Source organism: Pongo pygmaeus, chromosome 15, assembly GCF_028885625.2.
Source record: "Pongo pygmaeus isolate AG05252 chromosome 15, NHGRI_mPonPyg2-v2.0_pri, whole genome shotgun sequence".
Classification (NCBI taxonomy): domain Eukaryota; kingdom Metazoa; phylum Chordata; class Mammalia; order Primates; family Hominidae; genus Pongo; species Pongo pygmaeus.
In genome coordinates, this window is record NC_072388.2 from 45,602,505 (window position 1) to 45,625,632 (window position 23,128).

At 34.1% G+C, this 23,128-nt stretch overlaps 1 protein-coding gene across 1 annotated transcript in view; it reads right to left on the reverse strand.

The window, feature by feature from the left end:
- Positions 1-23,128, reverse strand: part of MDGA2 (MAM domain containing glycosylphosphatidylinositol anchor 2) — an 831,762-nt gene that overhangs the window by 163,388 nt on the left and 645,246 nt on the right. Inside the window, exon 8 of the mRNA XM_054449174.2 lies at positions 22,403-22,696. Coding sequence (XP_054305149.2) covers positions 22,403-22,696 — 294 coding nt within the window. The remainder of the gene's footprint in view (positions 1-22,402; positions 22,697-23,128) is intronic.

Consider the following 23,128-nt stretch of genomic DNA (forward strand, 5'->3'; position numbering starts at 1 on the left):
ACAAATACTGTTTTCATTGTTACTGATGTTATGTTTGTTAACCTGGGTGTAGAGGCAGGAGGTCATATTTCAGTGGGAAGGTTCAGTACGTATATCTTGACGGAGTTGGCATGTACAAGCATACCTCCGAGATATTGCAGTTCATTTCCAGAGCACTGCAATAAGCAAATATTGCAGAAGAGCAAGCCACCATTTTTTTTGGTTTCCCTGTGCATATAAAAATTACATTTACACTATACTGCAGTCTATACAGCATGCAATGGCATTGAGTCTAAAAAAACAATGTACTTGCCTTAATTTAAAAACACTCTAAGGCAAAAAAAATGCTAATGATCATCTAAGCCTTCACCGAGTTGTACTCTTTTTGCTGAAGTGTCTTGCCTCGATGTTGATGGTTGCTGACTGATCAGGATGGTGGTTGTTAACCACCACCGGCCTGTGGCGATTTCTTAAAACAAGAAGACAATGAAGTTTGCTGCATCAATGAACTCATCTTTTCATTCAGGATTCTCTGAAGCACGTCATGGTGTTTGATAGCGTTTTACCCATGGTCGAACTGCCTTCAAATTGGAGTCACTCCTTTCAAACCCTACCACTGCTTAATCAACGAAGTTTGTAATATTGTAAATCTTTTGTTGTCATTTCAACAATGTTCATAGCATCTTCATTAGCAGTAGATTCCGTTTCAAGAAACCACTTTGTTTGCTTATCCACAAGAAGCAACTCTTCATCCACTGAAGTTCTTTTGTGAGATTGCAGCAATTCAGTCACATCCTCAGGCTCTACCTTCTAATTCTAGTTCTCTTGCTATTTCCAGTACTTCTGTAGTTATTTTCTCCATTGGAATCTTGAATCCCTCATCCATAAGGGTTGAAATCAACTTCTTCCAAACACCTATTAATGTTTATATTTTGACCTCCTCTTATGAATATGTTCTTAATGACATGTAGAATGGTGAATTCTTTCCAGAAGGTTTCTAATTTATTTTGCCCAGATTCATCAGAAGATCCACTACCTATGACAGTTATAACCTTATAAAATGTATTACTTAAATAATAAGACTTAAAGTCAAAATCACTCCTGGATTCATGGTCTGTGGAATGGATGTTGTGTTATTAGGTATGAAAACATTAATTTCCTTGTATATATATATCTCTCTCTCCTTTTTTTTTTTTTCTGACAGAGTGTTGCTCTTTTTGCCCAGGCTGGAGTACAATGGCATGATCTCAGCTCACTGCACCTCCGCCTCCTGGGTTCAAGTCATTGTCCTGCCTCAGCCACCCAAGTAGCTGGGATTACAGGCCCGCACCACCACGCCTAGCTAATTTTGTGTTTTTAGTACAGATGGGGTTTCACCATGTTGGCCAGGCTGGTCTTGAACTCCTGACCTCAGGTGATCTGCCTGCCTTGCCCTCCCAAAGTGTTGAGATTACAGGCTTGAGCCACCGCCCCCGGCCCTCCTTGTATAATTTTATCAGAGTTATTGAGTGACCAGGCGCATTGTCAGTGAACAGTAATATTTTGAACAGTAAGTCTCATCAGTGGGCTTAAAATATTCCATAAACTATGCTGTAAATAGATGTGCTGCCATCCAAGCTTTGTTGTTCCATTTATGAAGCACAGGCAGAGTAGATTTAGCATGATTCTTAAAGGCCCTTGGATTTTTGAAATGGCAAATGAGCATTGGCTTCAACTTAAATGCACCAGCTACATTAGCCCCTAACAAGAGATTCAACCTATCCTTTGAAGTTTTGAAGCCAGGCATTGATTTCTGTCCTGCTATGAAAATCCTACTGACATTTTCTTTCAATAGAAGGCTGTTTTGTCTACATTGAAAATCTGTTGTTTAGGGCTAGCCACCTTCACTAATGATTTTAGCTAAATCTTCCAGATAACTTGCTGCAGTTGCTACATCAGGACTCGCTGCTTCACCTTGCATTTTTTATGTTATGGAGATGGCTTCTTACCTTAAACCTCATGAACCAACATGTGTTACCTTCAAACTTTTCTTCTGCAGTTTCTTCACCTCTCTCAGCCTTCATAGAATTGAAGAGAATTTAGGTTCTTGTTCTCAAGTAAGCTTTGGTTTAACGCAATGTTGTGGCAGGTTTGATCTTCTATCCAGACCACTAAAACCTTCTCCATATCAGAAATAAAGCATTTTGCTTTTTTATCATCTGGTGTTCACTGGAGCAGCACTTTTAGTTTCCTTCAAGAATTTTCCTTTGCATCCACAACTTGGCTAACTGGTGCAAAACGCCTAGCTTTCACCCTCTCAGCTTTTGACATGCATTCCACACTAAGCTTAATCATTTCTAGCTTTTGATTTAACATGAGAGATGTAAGACTCTTCCTTTCACTTGAACACTTAGAAGACATTGCAGGGTTATTAATTGGCCTAATTGTAATATTGTTGTGTCTCAGAGAATAGGGAGACCCAAGGAGGAGAGGAAGAAAGACGTGAGAACAGCCGGTCAGTAAAGCAGTCAGAACACAATATTTAACAGTTAAGTTTGCTGTCTTTTATGGGTGTGGTTCATGGCACCTCAAAACAATTAAAATAATAACGTCTAAGATCACTGCTCACAGATTGCCATTACAGATATAATAATAATAAAAAAGTTTGAAATATTGCAAGAATTACCTAAATGTGACATGGAGACATAAAGTGAGCACATGCTGTTAAAAAAAAAAAAAAAAGGCACCATAGACTTGTTGGAAACAAACCTTCAATTTATAAAAAAACACAGTATGTGAAAGGTCAAAGAAGTAAAGGACAGTAAAACAAAGTATCCCTAACTATCTTCAGGTAAAAAAAAAAAAAAAAACAAAGGAGAAATGCAAATCAAATAGACATGAACAAAAAGGTGGCAATATGAAAACATGGGGAAGTGAAAACTGAGCTATCTATGGCTGCAATGGAGAGTACATGTGGAAAAGTCATGACTGGGAAGGCTTGAGGCCAATTAAGTTGTGCCAATAATCCAAGGCTAAAGGATTTGCAATTCATTCATAAGAGGATGAGAATCACAGAATCCCAAGAAAAGAGAATATCAAAAAATGAAGCCAGGACTCAAGAAAGGGTAGGCAAGACCCAAGGAGTGTCTGAACTAGGACTTTGGAAGTGAAAACAAGAATGTAACATATGCTTCCAAATAAGAAGTCTGAGAAAGATACCGATAAAATTAGAGAGGAGAAAATATAAACCCCCAAAATGCAGAATTACAGAAATCTAAGGAGCCCAGATGTAAAAAACAAAAACAAAGAATGAAATAAGAATTTGGAGAGTTATAATGATCAAGAAAAAGGTAAACCATTTGGAAGTAGTTTCCCAGGCTAACCACTAAGGTGGCACCAGTACAGCATCACTTTACTGGTAATGCTTGTCTGTTTATTTGGTAGAGACATAATCATGTTATTAGAATACAGGCAAAAATATATTTTAAAATTTTAAAACTTATTTCTTTAATTGTATTTTTTTACAAGTATCTAGGTTGAAAGAGTCTGCAAGCTGTCTTGTGGATTCTATCTCTTTTAGTTGATTCAATTGCCAACTCAGTTACAATATTTGCGTGGTTTCTAATGGCTTAGCCATTTAAAAAATGGTGAGTAGGTATGCGTTCTTCATAGGATTGCTCTGAGGAGTCACAGTAAGTCCTTCATAACATAAGGTCCAAATTACATTAAATCATTAATAGCACTTCAAATATTTTCCCAAATAATGTAGTATTAGTTATTATATTACATCCTTAAGTCTGCTAGATTTTTAAGATTAACAAAGAAAACTAGCTGAGATCATTTTCTTTATCATTCATAATTTGTTCTTTATGTTTCACTTTGTATAGTCAACATAAAGTTATAACTTTATATGAAAAGTATTTCCAAATATATACTTAAAAAATAAATGCACTGAAAAAGCTATGATCATATGAATTTCCATGACTCACTCTGAATATCTATATATGAGGAAACAGCTCAAAACCATCATTATTACTCTACTAATTTGAAACCTATGATGATGCAACTTGGACACAGCTTTTGGAACTGTGAAAATGTTTTACCAAACAAATTCATAGTGAATATAACTAACATGAGTATGTTTTAAAGCAAAGTTTATTATTTATTGTAAATATATATTCATAATCAAAAAATTAAAGAAATAAAATTAATGGTCTAAACTCTGTTTTCTTTGTTAATCCACCATGTGTAGATCCAAGTTAACAGGAAATTATGGAGTGTTTATGCAACTCACCTGAAAAAGCCCCTAAAACATTTGCTCAAAATATTTTTATATCTCTTATTCATAGTCATTTTTATTATTTTTTTCCACATTCTATCTTATTTTCTGTTTTGTTGTGTTTCCAGCTTGCAAAATACTTGCATTTTATGTGTAACCTCCTTTCCTATTTAGGAAAAGTATACGGTATTGCATATCTATTTATGTCTCTATTTCTCTTGGTTTCCATTTGTGTTTATCTAGTCTGATTGACTTTTATCAAGGTGCTTTATCCTTGAAATTGACTTTTCAAGCTTATCAAAGAAAAACATTTTCCTGACTTCATGCTCCTTTGCTGTCCATAGAGACAGGTTTTATTTTAGATTTAGAAAGGGAAGCATTGCTCCATAAGGGCCTCTGACCCAGAGGGTCAAAAAGAATTCATCAAGGCCCACATTAAAAAAAAAAAAAAAAAAAAAGAAGAAAATTTAAATCCAGTTTTATTTTTGTATTGTCTTTAGTGAGAGACATAAAATATTCCACTGAATGATATTTAAACTGAGTACGAAATATATATAATAAGAAATAAAATACATTCCAATTCTATATTATGTCCAGCTACAAAGAGATAGAGCTATAAAAAGGGAGATGAGAAGAGCAGAGGAACAAAGTATGACACAGTCTGAGGATTTAACCAACCCTGAAATCAGAGCAGGAACATTTATATAAATATATGCAATCTTCAACATTCAGGGGGAAAAATACAAGAAAATATTCACGATTTCTTAAGAAAATTGTTTTAAAATTCCACATAAAGCTGAAAAATACAGATTAAAAAAAATTGCCCTCATTTATTAGAGAGATAGGCCCTATCTTCCTGCTCTAGTGAGTTAAAAATATATGTTCTCAAATTTCAGAGATCCCATATAAATCTACGCTACCATCTTGTGTTTTAAATATTGCTTCTAATGATCTAAAACACATTGCAAGAAATGAAACTAACATGATGTCAAACCCTTAAGAGGACTGCATGCAAAATGTCTGTTTGCTTAGATATTTTTATTTTATCACTATGCTGAGTGTTAGACTTAATATTTCTCATATTTATTGCTCTGTGTTCTTTTTCCCAGTGCATTCTACCTGTTTTATCTTTGATATTCCTTCCTACAGACACAAGAGCACTAGTACATGCAGAAACATATATATTCACACACTATAGAGAGAAGTAAAAAATGTACTGTTTTAAAGTCAAATTGACCCTATGTTGTGGAAATAAATTTTTTTTTTTCTGGGGTAATTGACTTTTTTTTCCCCCATTCTTTTTTTTAAAGAAACACCTTTATCAGTCCATTAGATTGTGACAGGAGTCTAAACAGGAGAACATTACCATGAAAAAACTAAATTGCTATACATGATAAGTAGGATGTTTATGAGTTGTGCCTTCTGCTAGTGGCTTAGCACTAAGGATAAAGAGAAGTAAAGATCTCACTCAGATGGGAATTAACAAAAGGCTTACCAAAGAAAAGTTGCTTATGCAGAAAAAGGCTAATGATGGCTAACTGGGAACACTGAGAATTCATTCAGAGTATCTCTTTCTTTTATTTCCCCTCCTCTTAGCTTCTAGAAATCTTCAATAATCTGTTCTGCCTCTTGGCTTTAAATTAAAACTGCTTTGAAAAAATTATAAAAAGAGATTATGTCTAATAAATGAAGTAATGTGAGGGGAAAATTATAATTGCTAAGGGATGATAGCAAAATAGACACTGAGAACACAGGACGAATTCAAAGCAAGAGAGTCACAGGAGACTTGGAGTCTCCAGAAATTCTCAGAAATATTAGGAAGACAGGCCTAGCAACTTCCCAAACTGTAAGGCTCAAGCCATTTTACTAAAAAAAAAAAAGTCTCCATTGAGAGAATCAAAACAAAGTGAGAAAATAGGGGGAAATCTTTTTACACATTCACATCTACACCTATTGATACTGCTGAACTCAAATGTAAAAATACACACCAGACACATATGGCTGTCAGGACAAAGCATAATTAGCTTACACCGTCCGTCCTCTGTGTTCACATGGCACCTCTGAAACCCACCTTAAAAGTCTTTGTCTGCTTCTACATTAGATTATAATCTTCCTAGTATACAGATTACCTTTAATTCTTATTTGAATTTCCCTTAATCTAGCAGAGAAATTGGTAAAATTTTATTGACTAAATTAATATTTATTGAATGAATTAATTGAAGTAAATATTTATTGACTGAATTCCTTAAAGCTTTCAAATTTGAATACTGATTAAAGTCAAAAAATACGAAAAATAGTTTCATTACCTTGAAAAGAATGAAGCATTAAAAAGTAAACATCACTAAGCCAAGAATGAAAACAATGCCGATGTCTTGAGTATAATGTAGGAAGAATCGTCATAATTTTGACAAAATTAAAGAAATACGTAAGTACACAAAACAATAATAATGAGCTATAGAGGATACACTATAAGTAGATGTTCTTTTGCAATCTGGCTTCTTAAAAAGTCAGTTCATTGTTATTTTTGTTGTTGCTGTTGTTTTATTAGGTTGGTGCAAAAGTAATTGTGGTTTTTGACATTAAAAGTAACGGCCAAAACCGCAATTACTTTCTCACCAACCTAATAACAACGTGTAAAGGGATTTGGAACAATCAACATTTCAAGTCAAAATATTATCCACCTGGTGTAGGCCGGGCGCGGTAGCTCACGCCTGTAATCCCAGCACTTTGGGAGGCCGAGGCGGGCGGATCACGAGGTCAGGAGATCGAGATCATCCTGGTTAACACGGTGAAACCGCGTCTCTACTAAAAAGACAAAAAAATTAGCCGGGCGTGGTGGCGGGTGCCTGTAGTCCCAGCTACTCAGGACGATGAGGCAGGAGAATGACGTGAACCCGGGAGGCGGAACTTGCAGTGAGCCGAGATTGCACCACTGCACTCCAACCTGGGCGACAGAGCTAGAGTCCGTCTCAAAAAAAACACACAAAAAAATTATCTACCTGGTGAAGGAGATAAAACACTTTAAAACCTCAGCATCATATTTAAACGGATTTGTGTAGCATTACTATTGCTAAAAGGAAAATAGTATGCATTTATATTTCTATTAGGTTTAGTGTAATTGGATAAATGCAGAAACTTCACTTTCAGTAGGGTCATACATACATTTTATAGACATATTGTGCACAACTTTACAGGTCCCCAGTTAAAACTAAAGCTGCGAATTCAAGGCACAGACATTTTGAGATCGAATATCAACAAAGAGAATGTAAATGCAGATCTTCAATCTTTTTCCACCTATGGGAACCTCTTTATCTAACAAGGAAAATGCATTAGTGTTAAGGAATTCTATGGATGAGCTAATTAAAATATAAAAATATGAAATTACTGGAATCTACATTTGAGAGTAGTAAGATCAGGATCAGATGGGATTCTTAGTAAATACTAGAATACATTTATTTAGTCATCAATGTCAAAACTCTAGAATTATGGTCAAGCTACAATTTGGGACCAAACATATTTCATAGGATGGTACCCATCTTATGTACAAAAATGAAAAAAGATCAGGAATATCTTATGTAGAATTCTAGAGAAAACCAATCTGATTGTTTAAAACAAGTGACAGATACGTTCCATCTTCACTCAAGGAGCAATAGACTCAAATTACAATCCTCTAAAAGTATGTATGAACGTATGTGTGTGTATAGAAAGAGAGAGGAAGAGAGGAAAGAGAGAGAAAAACTGTCTGAAGCTAAGAATATTCAAAAGCAGCCTAAGAAAATAATCATATTTTCCCAAGACTATTGAAGGAAACCCAACACACCTACTGTGGCACTGTCACATGACTTATTAAAAGTAACTTTGTGTGTTGCCAAAGATCAAAATGGTCATTTCAATTCAAATGTTTTTCACCTCCAGACAAATGTATTTGTGTGGGCTGAACAAATTAGTTTTTCTTACCCAAATGAACTAATACATGTAAAACACTGGAAGTAAACCTTTATGACAGTGTACTTTCAGGAAAAAAAAAATTAGAAGCTTTTTTAAAAAGACAATAAAAGAAAAAGAAAATAATTTTTAAATTAGGCATTTGACATAAAATGACTTTTGAGAGAGAAATATGAATTTCTAGGCTACTATATTTTTCCATTGCTTTGTAAAATTTATCTTCTTTACAGATAAACTGCAAAGAATATCTACAAAGAAACAGACATGCAGACAAAAATAAAATAATTTAAGTTGATTTATCAAGCATTGTGATTTTTTTCTTTGTATTTATGTAAAAGTTTGGCTACATCAAGAAGAAATAATATAGTAGTATCCTTCATAAGTTAGCAGATCCACAGTCTTTAAAACTAAGGAATTGTAAAATAACATATGTTTAGATGCACGATATATGGATCCAGTAGTGTACCTAGCAACCATCCTCATTCTAAATAGAAGCTAACCACAAAACAACGAAAGGGAAAGATTAAGGTAAAATTCATAAGACATCATCCTTTATAAACTATGAAAATTTTAATTCATCAGGCACTATAATTTTGTCATTATATATAGCAAGAATTGCTTTTAATAAGATTGCAAATGCACTGCATTTTCTCCAGATGCAACAAAGCCAAGTATATATAATTATGTATGCCTCTAGCCTTCAATCTCTTATTTTTTTATTCTTGTCTTTCATTATAACACATATCCGAATTATTTTAACACAGATAACTTGTTGCAATGCAATTTTGTCATCCATGCATCCTTTAATTCAAGCATGTAGTTTCTAGATTTCTGAAACAATTAATAGAATATGTGGTTTCTGTTACATATGCATTATTATATAAATCAGAAAATGTTGTTGGTAATAACTTCCATATTCAAAGATTACTTAGAGACCATCATACTAAGCCCTTTATTTGCGTAGCAAATTTGGTGGTAGAAACAGACACAAGTCACACAATTAAAATTGGCACTGCTAGAATTTGAATCCAGAGCCAGACTTAGAATCAATCCTCCATATTTATAGTTCCTTATTATGTCCCTATTCCAGACTGTAACCATATTTGTAGTTATGGTTAAACCTGTTTTGCATTTTATTATTTATTATTATTTTACTATGTCACCTAGGTTGAATTGCATTGTCAAAAAACTGTATGTGTAGAGTTATATCTTCACTGACAACACTGTAGCTGAAAAATATGATCTGAATTATTTGAAAATAAAACAATTGAATCTAAAATATATTTTTTTTCGAGACAGGGTTTCACTCTGTCTCCCAGACTGGAGTGCAGTGAAACAATAATGGCTCATTGCAGCCCTGATCTCCACAGGCTCAGGTAAGTCTTCCACCTCAGCCTCCCAAGTAGCTGGAACTATAGGTGTGCATCAGCATGCCTGGCTAATTTTTGTAGTTTTTTGTAGAGATGGGGTGTTTCCCAGGCTTGTCTGGAACTCCTGGACTCAAGCAATCTGCCCACCTTGGCCTCCCAAAGTGCTGGGATTACAGGTATGAGCCACCACACCCAGCCTAAATAAATAAACATTGAAAATGAAATAAATGAAAAACGTAACTATATTTCAAATAATTCACCAATGTATGTACTTACTGATCTAGGCATTTTTACAGTATGCAATTATGTCATGAAGGAAAGAGTTTATAATCTCTTATGAGAGAGACAGAGAAAAAAAGAAACAGGAAAAATGTCTCCGTATATTAGGAGTTGAAGACTGAAATTGCTAAGTTCAGAAAACTTTTTAAAAGGTACAGATTTAGAATTTTAAAAAATTACACATAGCTGGAGACTTCAGGGAATAGCAGGGGGGAAATGATATTGGAGTAATGTCTTGAAGATTGTAAAGAGCGGGCTCATAAAGATTATTTTAAGGATATTCATGACATAGGGAATGAAATGACAAAAAGCATTGAGTTCAAATGTGCATAAGAGAATAAACTGTTCACCTTGACTGGAACATGAAATATGATCTCACAAAGGGTAGGGAATGCTATTTGCCAGTTTAGGATACCAAACTTTGAATCACAGGTGATGAGTAGCCATAGAGAATTTCCAAATAGAACAATGCTTGCATTTATGCCTCTGCTGTGGAGTGTGGTTACCCAAGCCAAACCAGTCGCATCTCTGTAGTTAATCTCTGGGTGAGAGACAAAGGGGCAAGCTTTTTCAGGTGGACTGGAAATGAGAACCACTAAGTGAAGCAAATACAGAAAGAACTGAGTTGATAGTTGATAAGATGGTAATGTTTACATTCCTGGAACCCACTACACTTTCCTGCCTATAACAGTTAGAGAAGAATTTTCCACCAATTGTAACTGAAAGTATTCCCACTCGTAAAAAAAAAAAAAAAAAAAGAAAGAAAGAAAGAAAGAAAAAAGTTCATCTGACAGTAATGCAGCAATGTTGCCAAGGGAAAGAGATCAAAGGTTGTAAAAATAGTAGGAATTTCTTGCAGGAGGTAAAAGGGTCTGACCTTTGAAAAAATGTTGGAATGGAAAAGCAGGGAAGAATTCAGAGGATTTTTGGAAATAAGAGGTAACCTTAAGGAGTACTACTAACATTGTGAAACACTGGTCTAAATGCTTTTTAGACATCATCTAATTTAATCCTCAGAAAAATCCATCATAACAAGATTTCTTTTCATCATGGCAAATAAGAAAGTGAATATTTGGAGAAATTATGAATACATAGCAAAGCTGGAATTCAAACCAGGTCTTTAATTCAGAATACAATATCCTAATTTGAAATGTATGCTAGAAAAAGGAAAGATAGAATGACTTTGCTCTTGATAATAGAGAGGAGAGGAATCTTTTTGGTGAAACAGGGAATTCAAGAGGATAAAAAAATAATTAAAAGTAATTACTATACTTTTAATTTTAGTCACATCAGATTTTAGAATTCATACAGAAACTAAGTTATTCATACAGAAACTAAGTTGACATTTTGCAGTAGCTGAACATCTCAGATACAAATTTGGGGAAGATCTGCTTAGCAATGACAGTTTAAGTCATTATATTGCCAAGCAAGAGGGTATAGAGTAAGGAAACAATAGGATCAAAATCTGATATACAAATAGGAAGAAGAAATAGCAGCCAAAACAAGATTGAAAAGTAAAAACAGAACTAGCATTTACAATATCATAAAAGACAAAGAAGAAAAATGCATTAGCAGGAATGAGTGTTCACTCAGTAAATATGTCCTCTGCATGGAGACAACACAGACATAGACAGATAGACAGGTGGATGGATAGATGAGTAGATAGGGATACATCACTGCATTCACACATAGCTCTCTAAATATCTGCATCATCTGCCTCTATATCTATGTATATCTGTAATTGAATGACTGATTGTAACTTAGAGCTTCAAATGAGCACTTAAAGTGAAAACTGTGTACTCAAATTACTTACATCTTTTAACTGAGCTATAAAGCACTACATTCATCATTTTATGTTGTACACAAGGCAGTTATGTTGTGTTTATGAACATATGGCATCAAACACTGGATAAACGGTTGAAACTGATGGGCACAAAGAAACAGGATACTCAAGAAACATCTGATCGCTTCTGTCATTTCATCCATATATTTCAAGGCAAATAACTTAAATTATAAGAATGAATACTTCCTATGTTTCTTAAATCCATTTCAGTTTCCTGCTTAGCTTTTAATAGTTTCCTCCCTTGATTAATTTAGTGTAATTGTCTTCTTACAAAGAAATGCTACTCAAGTTAAATAATAATCTTTTTCTAGAAAAACATTTTAAAACTTGTATTTCATTGAATGAGAAACAATATCAAAGAAAACAATATACATATTAAATTTCAAGAAAAGTATTTGACTTCTTTCTTTATGAAAATAGTTTGAATTAAGAAGAAAGAGTAATTTCCACATTTAAAATAAGTCTTAATGGTATATAATCAAGGAGATTTTATTTTAATGTTATAATGCATGGTCAGTTTAAGTCCTGAGGTGTCCTTTTGAAGAACCTTTATTTTTGCTTATTATAATATTTAAGGCTTCAGGGAAACATTCATTTGCCAGGAGAAAGGAACTCACAAGGTAGATTGAAATGATTTCATGGAACAGCATGTAATACAGCTACTCCCTGCCAAACCCAGACACAAAGCCAAAAGGCCTATGAAGGAAGAATATAGGCACAGCAGTTCACAAAAGATGAATCAAAAGGCAAGTTAAAAAACAAAAAGATATATTGAAAACATGCTTTCTTAATATATGAAACTATAATTATTATTATCAAATGCAGAAAAATATAAGAGTAAAAGAATTGTTAAGAGTTTAGTATGGCAGATGAAAAGAGTAGGCGCAATTAAAGGAATAAACATTTTCCGTACTGTACAAGAATTTGACCTTCTTTTAAAATTCTAGCTCTCATTCCCTGATAATCTGACAAGGGAAAAATGTCAACTATAATCTTAGGTGACATTTCTACATTAAATTGCTTCTGGATTTGAGAGGAATGTTAATACTTAATAGGAAGCCATGGCTTTGAGCTTAGTGCAGTGGCTCTTGTAACTGGCATGTCTCTTCAAGGACCCTGGAAATTCTGCCTATAGATTTGTTACAACAGAGATTTTGGCTCCTGTGGGGCTGAGGATTCTGCCAGAGTTCCCATCCCTAAATTATGTAGACCTTGTCTCCTTGTCTATGAGTCATCATCTAGGCAGCGGTTCTTATCCTGGGATGATTTTGCCAGTCAGGGACATTTGGCAATGTCTGGAGACAGTTTTTATCATCATGAAATGGGTAGAAGGACACATTACTGGAATCTAAAGATTGCAAGCCTAAGTAGCCTCTAAACACCATACAATAAACAGACTACAGCCTCCTTCTCCACCACAAAAAAAAAAAAAAAAAAAAAAAATATATATATATATATATATATATATATGTATATTTTGGGCAAGAAAACTCTGTGTTGGAAGACTGCCATATGTGTTTGGGACAATTAGCAGTAGCCATGGTCTCTACTCTCTAGATGCCAGGAGCATTCCTTTTCCTCCACTGATTCAATTAAAACATGTTTTTAGACATTTTCAAAGATCTGCAAGGAATAGGAGTGGAAGGGCATGTTGGCAAGCTATTGTTTCTGTCTTATACCATTGTGTATGAATTTGATAACAAATATGCCTCTAGTAGTCCCGCAAGTTTAAAAGCAGTGGAATCTAAGACCCTTGGTAGATTATTCAGTACAGGAATTTACTACAAAGTAAAGTTATTAGTGTCACATAATATAACCCAACATAATATGATATATGCAAAACCAAAAAATGTGTGGCTAGTACTAAATATTAAAATATGATATTACATCAAACAATTGATAATAAAGATACAATTGCTAACAACATATAAGCTAAAATTCTATATGAATACTGCCTGTAGGTGGATTAAACACTCTAGTAAGTGTAAATGTGTATCTCTTGCTGGAGGGAGAGGAAGTTATGTCTTTCTCTCAAATACTGCCTTTGATTTCTCACTTCCAGATTGGCTTTATCATGCATTAATTAAAGTACTCTTTTGACAATCAATTTCTTACATTGTTGCTTAATTTCTGAAGTTCTTTGAATTTATTTTTTTCTAATCAAAGACCAAAAGTCATGGGTCTTTGATTAGAAAAAATTAACTTAAACCCTGTAAGTTAATTTGATAGCACTTTATATTTCCCTTAGTACTAAGCGTATTATTGTTGGTATATTTAAAATAAATTGATAATATCACAGGAATGTTTATATGATATATTATTGTTCACCTTTATGTGTTATTATAATTATTTATTATTATTATCTTTGTGTTACAGGGGAGATGATCATAGTATGTATGAAATGCCCAAATTCTGTATTTGGGAAGAATGAATTTAGTTTTTGGAAGAAAGATAAATTCCTTTTTAACTAAGAAAGATTATGAAGGCACAGAATTTTTATAGTCATACTTATATATTTATATATGTGTTTATGTTCATTTTTCTTAGAAGAAACTATATTTGCATAAAGCAAAAAAGGGAGGAAAGAAAAAAGCCCCCAGGAACAGAGGCATGTAAACTTTTTATTGAAAATTTAACTCAGTGGGGCATAGTGGTTCACACCTTCAATCCCAGCACTTGGGAAAGCTGAGATGGGAGGGACGCTTGAGGCCAGGAGTTTGAATCCAGGCTGGGTAACATAGCAAGACTCTGTCTCTAAAAAAAAAAATGTAAAAATTAGCCCAGCATGGTGGCTTACACCTGTAATCCCAGCTACTTGGGAGGCTGAGGATTGCCTGGGCCAAGGAGTTGAGGCTATATAAGCAATGATTGTGCTACTGCAATCCAGCCTGGGCAACAGAGAGAACCTGTCTCGAAAAATGGAAAAAAAAAAAAACCCTATAAAATAAATTTAACTTAATCACATATGTGAAGGGTTTCAAGGGGAGAAAATATCCTTACGGCCTTACGGTATTATGGAAATGATATAATGATATTATCCAGTTGAATTCATTTTTGCACAGTTGGGGTGGACAGAAGTACCTAGCTGACAATACCAATAAATATGAGTCTTGCCTGGCTTAATTTGTACCTTTAATCATTCTGTTAAAACTAGCTGATCACTCCCACTTCTTTGCATAGATGCTGAAAAATAAAATTTTTAATACATACACTTTCTCTAAACATTAAATTATGGTTGTACTTACATTAAGATAGCAGCAGAGAAGAAACCAGAAAAATAAACTATGCACTTATTTTCCTTACATGAGCCACATACTTGATAAACTGTTCTTCTTTTCAGATAATGTATAGTCAATTGCTCTATCTGAAGATATTATATATTATATATATATGCAATGCACTCAGTCCTTAAGAGACGGAGAGTTTCTTTCTATTTTCTTGGACAATTTCCTTAGATGGTTATTTGCCCATTAGTTATCTATCATGCTGTGTTCTCTGGAAGAATGAAGATATAGAGAGCAAGGAAAATGCCCAGAATGTCAGGAGCAGTTCAACTAAAGTATATTCATCCTAGAAACGTTCTGGAAAATAATGTTTATCTGTGGGAAGTTCAGTTTTCAAATATTTAAGAGTAATGTAAATCCATGGAAAGATAAAGTAAGATACATGTTGACTGGAAATAATAATCCTAGATCTTATTTTGTACAGAGTTTAAATTGGACATTATCTTATAATACATTGTTTCAATATACATTGTTTCTTCTTTTTTAAGATAAGATCTTAACTACAGAGAAGAGGTAGATGATGGAATATGATAAAATAGAAATATTAATGTAAATAAGTGGTAAAACTAAGATTCTATGAGTCAAAGAAAATCCTCCAAGTCAAAGCTCTCTTCAAAATCATTATCCTTATAGTGGCAATGGATATATAGTCTTAATGCAGTCATCACCAAACACATTTGGAAAATACTTTGAACTTACCATTAATGTTTCTAATAGAGTCTTTGGAATAATCTCAAAGATAAGTCCTCAAATTTTGAGTATAAATTTATATTACAGGAGGAAAGCAAAGGCTGTTAGAATCAAGTCATTTTGGTATAAGAAATAAATCCAATTAGATAATAACAGTTCAGTGTAAATATACACAACCATTAGAATTATTTCCCAAACTATCTATATAGCCAATATTACAGGATAGTTCTGAGAAAGGCAATACTGAAATAAAAACTAGTGATTTTGAAAGAAATATATCATCTAATGTGTGTCTTCAAAATGAAGTTTTACTTTGAAGCTCTAAATTGTCTTCTACATACTAATGCTGGTGTCCATGGAGCTATCAATAAGGTCTTTCGTCATCACCAAGAGGCAGTATAGAGGGGTGCGACTTAGCTAGGACTTAAATGGCAAAAAGATTGGAAGAATTGTTATAAACAGAAGAGGAGCATAAAAGCCTAGCCAGAGAGGCAACATTGAATTATCATGCTTATGTGACTGAGAAGAGATGGACTGAATTATTACAGAAAATAAGAAACAGACCTGGACAAGTAAAGCTTGTTCAGGCTACTGAGCTGAAAGTCATTATTACCCTCCTAATAAATTAAAAATTCATTCATTCATTTATAAAGTTTTTGGATAGCCTTTTTGCCTGGCCTAGATCCTCTTGTATTTCCTCTTTTATCAATAATTACCTTGTCTTTGATATCAGTTTTAGATAAATCCCTAGTCACACTGATATTTCCAGAACAATTTTGCTTTTAGAAAATCACAAAATTGTTATATTACCTCAGTACACTAATTCTATCTATCTCAACACTACAGAATATTACCCAGTAACTTGTCTAACAATAGTGAACATATGTGTTACAGCACTTTCCAATCTATCTTTAATTTTATTTTGCTTTGTAAGGTTCATGAGATTTTGCTTTTGTTGAATATTCATTTTGATTAAAAGTAACTAGCACACTCTCTTCATTAGATTTCTTGAGAAAAAGCCTCAAAAATAAAACCCTGATCCCTGGCTCTCTCTCCTTCACCTAATTTGGTATTGCTTGGGAAACTGAAACAGGTGAGGAACATGGGTTTATCAATAGCCCTGATTATTTTCTTTCATAATTTTTCTTTGTTTGGAAAATACAAATTATAAGGGGTATATTAATTAGATTTGGAATTAGGTAAAAGGCAGTTACTTAACACAATCTAACACTAACATCTGTCTTTGGTTTTTAGTATATATTTTATACCTCTTAACATAAATATCATGTCATTAGTTGAAGGTACAACAAATGTGCATATACATGGTGGAGACTTAACAGCAAAAGTGACATTCAATGCAATATATTCTCCAGTTAATTTTCAAGGAAGTGTACTTTGAAATATACTCACATTACTAAAAGACTTTAATAGCGCTTTGAGATGAAACTAAAGGACAGCTTATATTACAAATAAAGTGTTATAGTTTATCAAATTAAAATTGTAGCATATAATTTTATAAGTGTAAGTATACTTATATAATAAAGATATAAAAAACAATACTTTCTTTTAGGAAGACAATAAGCATATCCTGCATCCTGTTTTGTTTTTGTTTTTCTTTTTTTTGAGACGAGTCTTGCTCTGTCACTCATGCTTGAGTGCAGTGCCGAAATCTTGGGTCACTGCAAACTCTACCTCCTGGGTTCAAGCAATTCTCCTGACTCAGCCTCCGGAGTAGCTGGGACTACAAGTGCATACCACCACAGCCAGCTAATTTTTGTATTTTTAATAGAGACGGGGTTTCATCATGTTGGCGAGGATGGTCTCAATCTCTTGATCTCGTGATCCACCCACCTCAGCCTCCCAGAGCGCTGGGATTACAGGTGTGAGCCACCTGCCCGCCCACATATCCTGGTTTCTTATTTAACATATATATTTGAAAATCCAATGGAACTTTTATTTAATTAATATTCAAACAATCAGGTACTTTGTTTAGAAAGCTGTTTCAGTTGGCCGGGCGCAGTGGCTCACACCCATCAAATCCCAGCACTTTGGGAGGCTAAGGTGGGTTGATCACCTGAGGTCAGGAGTTCGAGACCAGCCTGACCAAAATGGAGAAACCCCATCTCTACTAAAAATACAAAATTAGCTGGGCATGGTGGCACATGCCTGTAATCCCAGCTACTTGGGAGGCTGAAGTAAGAGAATTGCTTGAACCAGGGAGGTGGAGGTTGTGGTGAGCCAGGATCACGCCACTGTACCCCAGCCTGGGCAACAAGAATGAAACTCCATCTCAAAAAAAAAAAAGATAAAAAAGAAAGTTGTTTCAGTTTTGTTCAGTAAGCTCTATACATACTATGATTTTTAAATACTATGAATAAATTAATATATGTAATACCTTTATTTTCAATTACGCTATTCTAATGCTGCTTCAAATAAAAATGAGCCAAATATTCAAAAAAATTGTATTATCATTCCAAAAAATGGGAATAAATTAAACAATGGACAAAATTTTTTTAATGTTATTAAAACATTACATGTACTTTGCAGTTTTACCCAGAAAAACCTTTTAAGTTTAATTTTAAAATGCTTTAGTTTCAAAAAACTTATATTTTCAACTTCATACTCTGGTCCATAATCTGTGGTAACTGGCAATTGTAGAAGTTAAGTCATAAAGAAAAAACCTTTTGCTTTCTAAAAATTAGCAATGTGAACAAGAATTAATCAAACTATTTCACTGTAGTGACTATGTTACTCTTAACAGGATATAGAATGGTCTAAAATATCTCTAGGCTTCTGTCCCTCATTATGTACAAATTTTAACAAGAGGCAAATTCATTAGTGAGAGTAAGTAATTCAAAAACTTTGTATAAACATTATAATTTTATAAATTATATTGCTTCCTTTTAAACATAACATTAGCTAAGAATAAATCTCATTTGGATATTTAGAACCGTAAGTGGATGGTTCCATTATTTACATTATTTCGAAATATATATACATTATTTCCTTTTTGGGATGGACGCCCTACACTCATTGATGTCCTACATACAATTCATTCTGTGCTCCTTTAGTTTTTTTGAGTGGTTATTGTTTAATTAGACGCAAGTAAAACTAAGCAAGTAAAAATGTCTTGAAAATACTGGATTTTTTCTATCTTATTTATTATTGCCACCTCTTTTACATTCTTTCATGTCTTAAAAGATAAAATTATACATAAATGTGTGTGTGCTTGTGTGTAAAATAGGCAGTTCCAGAATTTGTCAATGTAATGAACATCTTATGGAAGAAATCTGTATGCAGCAAATCCTCAGCTATTCCTGATACTTAAGTAATAAAAAAACAGGTGATATGGTTTGGATCTGTGTCCCTGCCCAAATGTCATATTGAAATGCAATCCTCAGTGTTGGAAGTGAGGCCTGGTGGTAGGTGATTGGATCTTGGTGTGGGATTTCTCATGAATGAGTTAAGCACCATTCCCCCTTGGTACTGTCATTGCGATAGGATAGTGTGAGTTCTCGTGAGATGTATTCATTTAAAAATGTGTAGCACCTCCCAGGTTGCCCTCTTGTCCCTGCTCTGGCCATGTGATATGCAAGCTCCCACTTCACCTTCTGCCATGCTTGTAGGCTTCCAGAAGCAGATATCAGCATCATGCTTCCTATACAGCCTGCAAAACTGTAAGCCAATTAAACCTCTTTTCTTTATAAATTACCCAGTCTCAGGTATTTCTTTATAGCAGTGCAACAATAGACTAACAAACCAGGCATGCATTTTTTTGTGTGTTTACACAACAAATTTACTGAACAGCTATAGTGTAAAATATATTATGCTGGGAATACAAAATATATAAAGCATAGCTTGTTATCTGCAATGATGGACTTAATTGCTAAAGATGATACAAAATATATATAGAGATGTATACATACGTATGTCCACATATGTATGATATAACTTAGTTTTTAATATTCCATATTAATATTTCTTACATGTAGCACAGATATCCAAGTTAAGCAAAAAATAAATTATTTTCAAATTAAAAAAAAAATCAGGATGAACCTGGTGGCTCATACCTGTAGTCTCAACACTTTGGGAGGCCGAGGCAGGAAGATCGCTTGAAGTCAGGTGTTTGGGACAAGCCTGAGCAACATAGCAAGACCCCGTCTCTACACAAAATTAAAAATTAGCCAGGTATGGAGGTGCACACCTGTAGTCCCAGCTACTCAGGAAGCGGAGGTGGAAGCATCGGTTGAGCCCGATTTTACTGAACAAAGCTGCAGTAAGCTATGATCATGCCACTGTAGTTCAGCCTGGGCAACAGAGTGAAACCCTGTCTCTTAAAAAAATCACTATAAAAGTTAGACTGTTTTTCAATTTAAAAACATTATCTGAATTCCTGTACTATTAGTTTTGCAAAAATAAGCCTTAGATAGGCATGTAGGCAAGATCTGCTGGCAGAGATTACATGCCTGGAAAATGAAACTTTGATGTACTCAGGAATATTCTGGAGTTGTTATCAGTTATTTGTACCTGGAAAATAGTGACATATAATCAGGTTCTTCAGAAGATTTGGAAATATATGGAAGGGAGGTCCTTAAAAGCCATGATAACATGATCCTCACCTAGAGCTGGCAAGACTGCCTGCATCCAGTTGCCTTCCTAGGCAGGCCAGGGAAGTTTGCCTCTGAGAGGAAATGCAGTTGGATTATAACCCCTGCTCTGGGAAGTCACCTTGGGATGCAGATAAATTATATCATTTTACCTACATTAAAATAACTAAACTTTGCCTGTGTCTATCGGTATTTTTTACTCAATTATGTTCATTCCTGTCACACTAGAGACAACTGTGCCACTGTTTATTGTCATTCCTATTATAGAGTTGAATTTTAAAATCTTACGCTGAATTTATTTTCTAGGGGACTAATTAAGATGCAGGAGAAAGGAAAAAATAGGAAATTTAGTTAATCAATAGAATTCTGGAGTTATTAAGTATATTCTATGGAGAACAGAGATTCTGATTTCTTGAAACTTTAATTTGAAGTTCTCTAAAGCCATCTGGGTTCTGTAGGTTTTACTAGTATCAGAGCTTCTGCAGAAAGGAGTGAGCAGAGTGAAAACTAATTGCACTAATAGCTGCAGGAACACTGAAGCTTTGTGCATAACTCCAAGCAGCTCAGAATCCTGTGCTTACCAACAAGATTGAAGTGTTCCAAATTATATCAAATTCCTTTGTGGTCACTTAAGGGTATCTCATTTTTTTAGAAAATGGGAAGCAGTTTCTCTCTCTTTCCTTTTTTTCTGAAACCTGTTTTCACATGATCCTCATACCCATGAACAGACTGCCATGAGTATAGAGGCCAGTGAGAAAAAGGCAATATTAAACTGCCGAATGGAACCTGACATCTAAAATCTGCCTTATTTGGAGAAAAAACTCATAATCGATTAGAAATCAGCCAAAGTTATTTTGCATTTGTTTGCAAATATCAGTTTGCATGTTTATAGGACAAATAGCATATCTGGAATCTGAGGTACTATAGAAGAGGGGCAGGGAATGGTTAAGCAGCACCCAGAACCTTGTCTCTCACCCCACACTCACATATCTCATACAGAAATACATTTGTCTCATACTTTAATTATTCTCTCAAATATAAAATAGTTCATTCATTCTGCCAACAACTTTAAGTCTAATATAAAAATAAACATTCTTGGACTAAATTCTATTTTCAATTTCCTGAGTTACAAAAGAGTCAGACAAAAATGACATCGTTTATTGAAGTGCATGGTTTCACCTAATTCATCTGTTTAATGAAAACTTTATGCCGTATATTTAACAAATAGTACATCAATTAAAATTCGCAGTAGCACTATTAGAGATTGAGTAGATTGTGTTTAGTTTTCTTCTCTTTCAGCAGTGTCTTTACCATTGGGCAGCCCAGTTACCAGGGCATTCTGTAAAAACCAAACAATAGTAGCACTGGTACATTTTATTGACCCTTAAGTGTGTGGATTTAGGTATTTTTAATGCTAAAAGCAAATGTAAAGTCCATAATATCTATATTTTTAATTAGAACTATAACCGTGATTTCTGTAAAAATATAAAAATAGTTTAAAATGTATCTTATTCAATTCTCAGAGTAAAACAATTACCCGCTAAGATTAAATCAGGCAAAAATTCAGCATCTAAGACTTTCCTGAATTATCACTATTACTAGATAATTATGTAATTCACTGTTACAACTTCAGGTATGCAAATATAACATTTCAATGATTAGATCTCCATAATTTAAGCAAAGAGATGCTTGAAATAGGTAGATAATTTGGGAAAAGGACATGCAATTGCCTGAAGTAAAAACATGGACTGTGAAAACAAACATGTATTACAACCTGAATTAGCAATTACTTCCAGTCTCCACTTTGCTTATTGCACATGGACAGTTTCTCACCATTGGGTTTGTTGGTTCTTTGGCATGAATCAACCAGATAACACCATCATAATCATCATACACACACACACACTAAAACAACTCTTTCTATTAGTGTGTATAAGCTCATGTAAAAAGCACATTTAAGGTAGATTATAGTTTAAATTGTGTATCATTAATGTAGAATGTAGAAATAGTTCATTCAATCCAATGTAGAAATGTAGAAATAGTTCATTTAATCCAATTACAAAAATCACCTCATATTACTAGTAGAATAATGGTTACACTTCTTCCCTTGTCCCCACATGGAAATGCATAAAAGGGAATTTACTTACACTGAACGATGAGCTGCACCAAGGCTTCCCTTGGTTTCACGTTAAATCCATTGTATTGGCTGGTCTGACATCTGTACATTCCTGACATTTCCCTAGATACATTCACAATCCTCAGTGTTCCATCATAACTCTCCATTTGCATTGATCCATCAGGCATTGCAACTTCTTTATCCGCTCTAGACCAAAGGATGATTGGTTTAGGTTTGCCAGTTACTTGACATTGCAGTTCTATTGTGTCTCCTTCTCTGGTGACCAGTGGTGATTTTTCCTGTGGAACAGTCAGATTGGGTGGAACTTGAAATGGGAAAAAGAAAATTTTTCAAGGTTAGTATAAACTGGTAAAGCATATTCAGATACAGAAAATCATAAGGAAACAATTTCTGCTGGCTGAAGAAATGTGACAATTCGGATGATCAAAAACCTTGGGAATAAATGGAATATACTCTCACTTAAAATCATTCTTAATTGTTTTCATTGTATATTTTAAAATGAGGACTTCAAGCATTAGCAAAATAAATAAGGCATTCATAATCTTCTCAATGACCTGTAATAATTAGCCATTAACTGGGGCTTTAACATTTGCATTTCATAGAAGACTAGCATTCAGCTGTGTAGACTTAGTAGTCACAATAAGTGCAAGTAGTCAGAAAGGGAAAAAGAGAAACCTCTGATCTAAAATCAGAAGTTTTGACTGGTTTAAAACTTGCCAAATTCCTAAGATTCAGG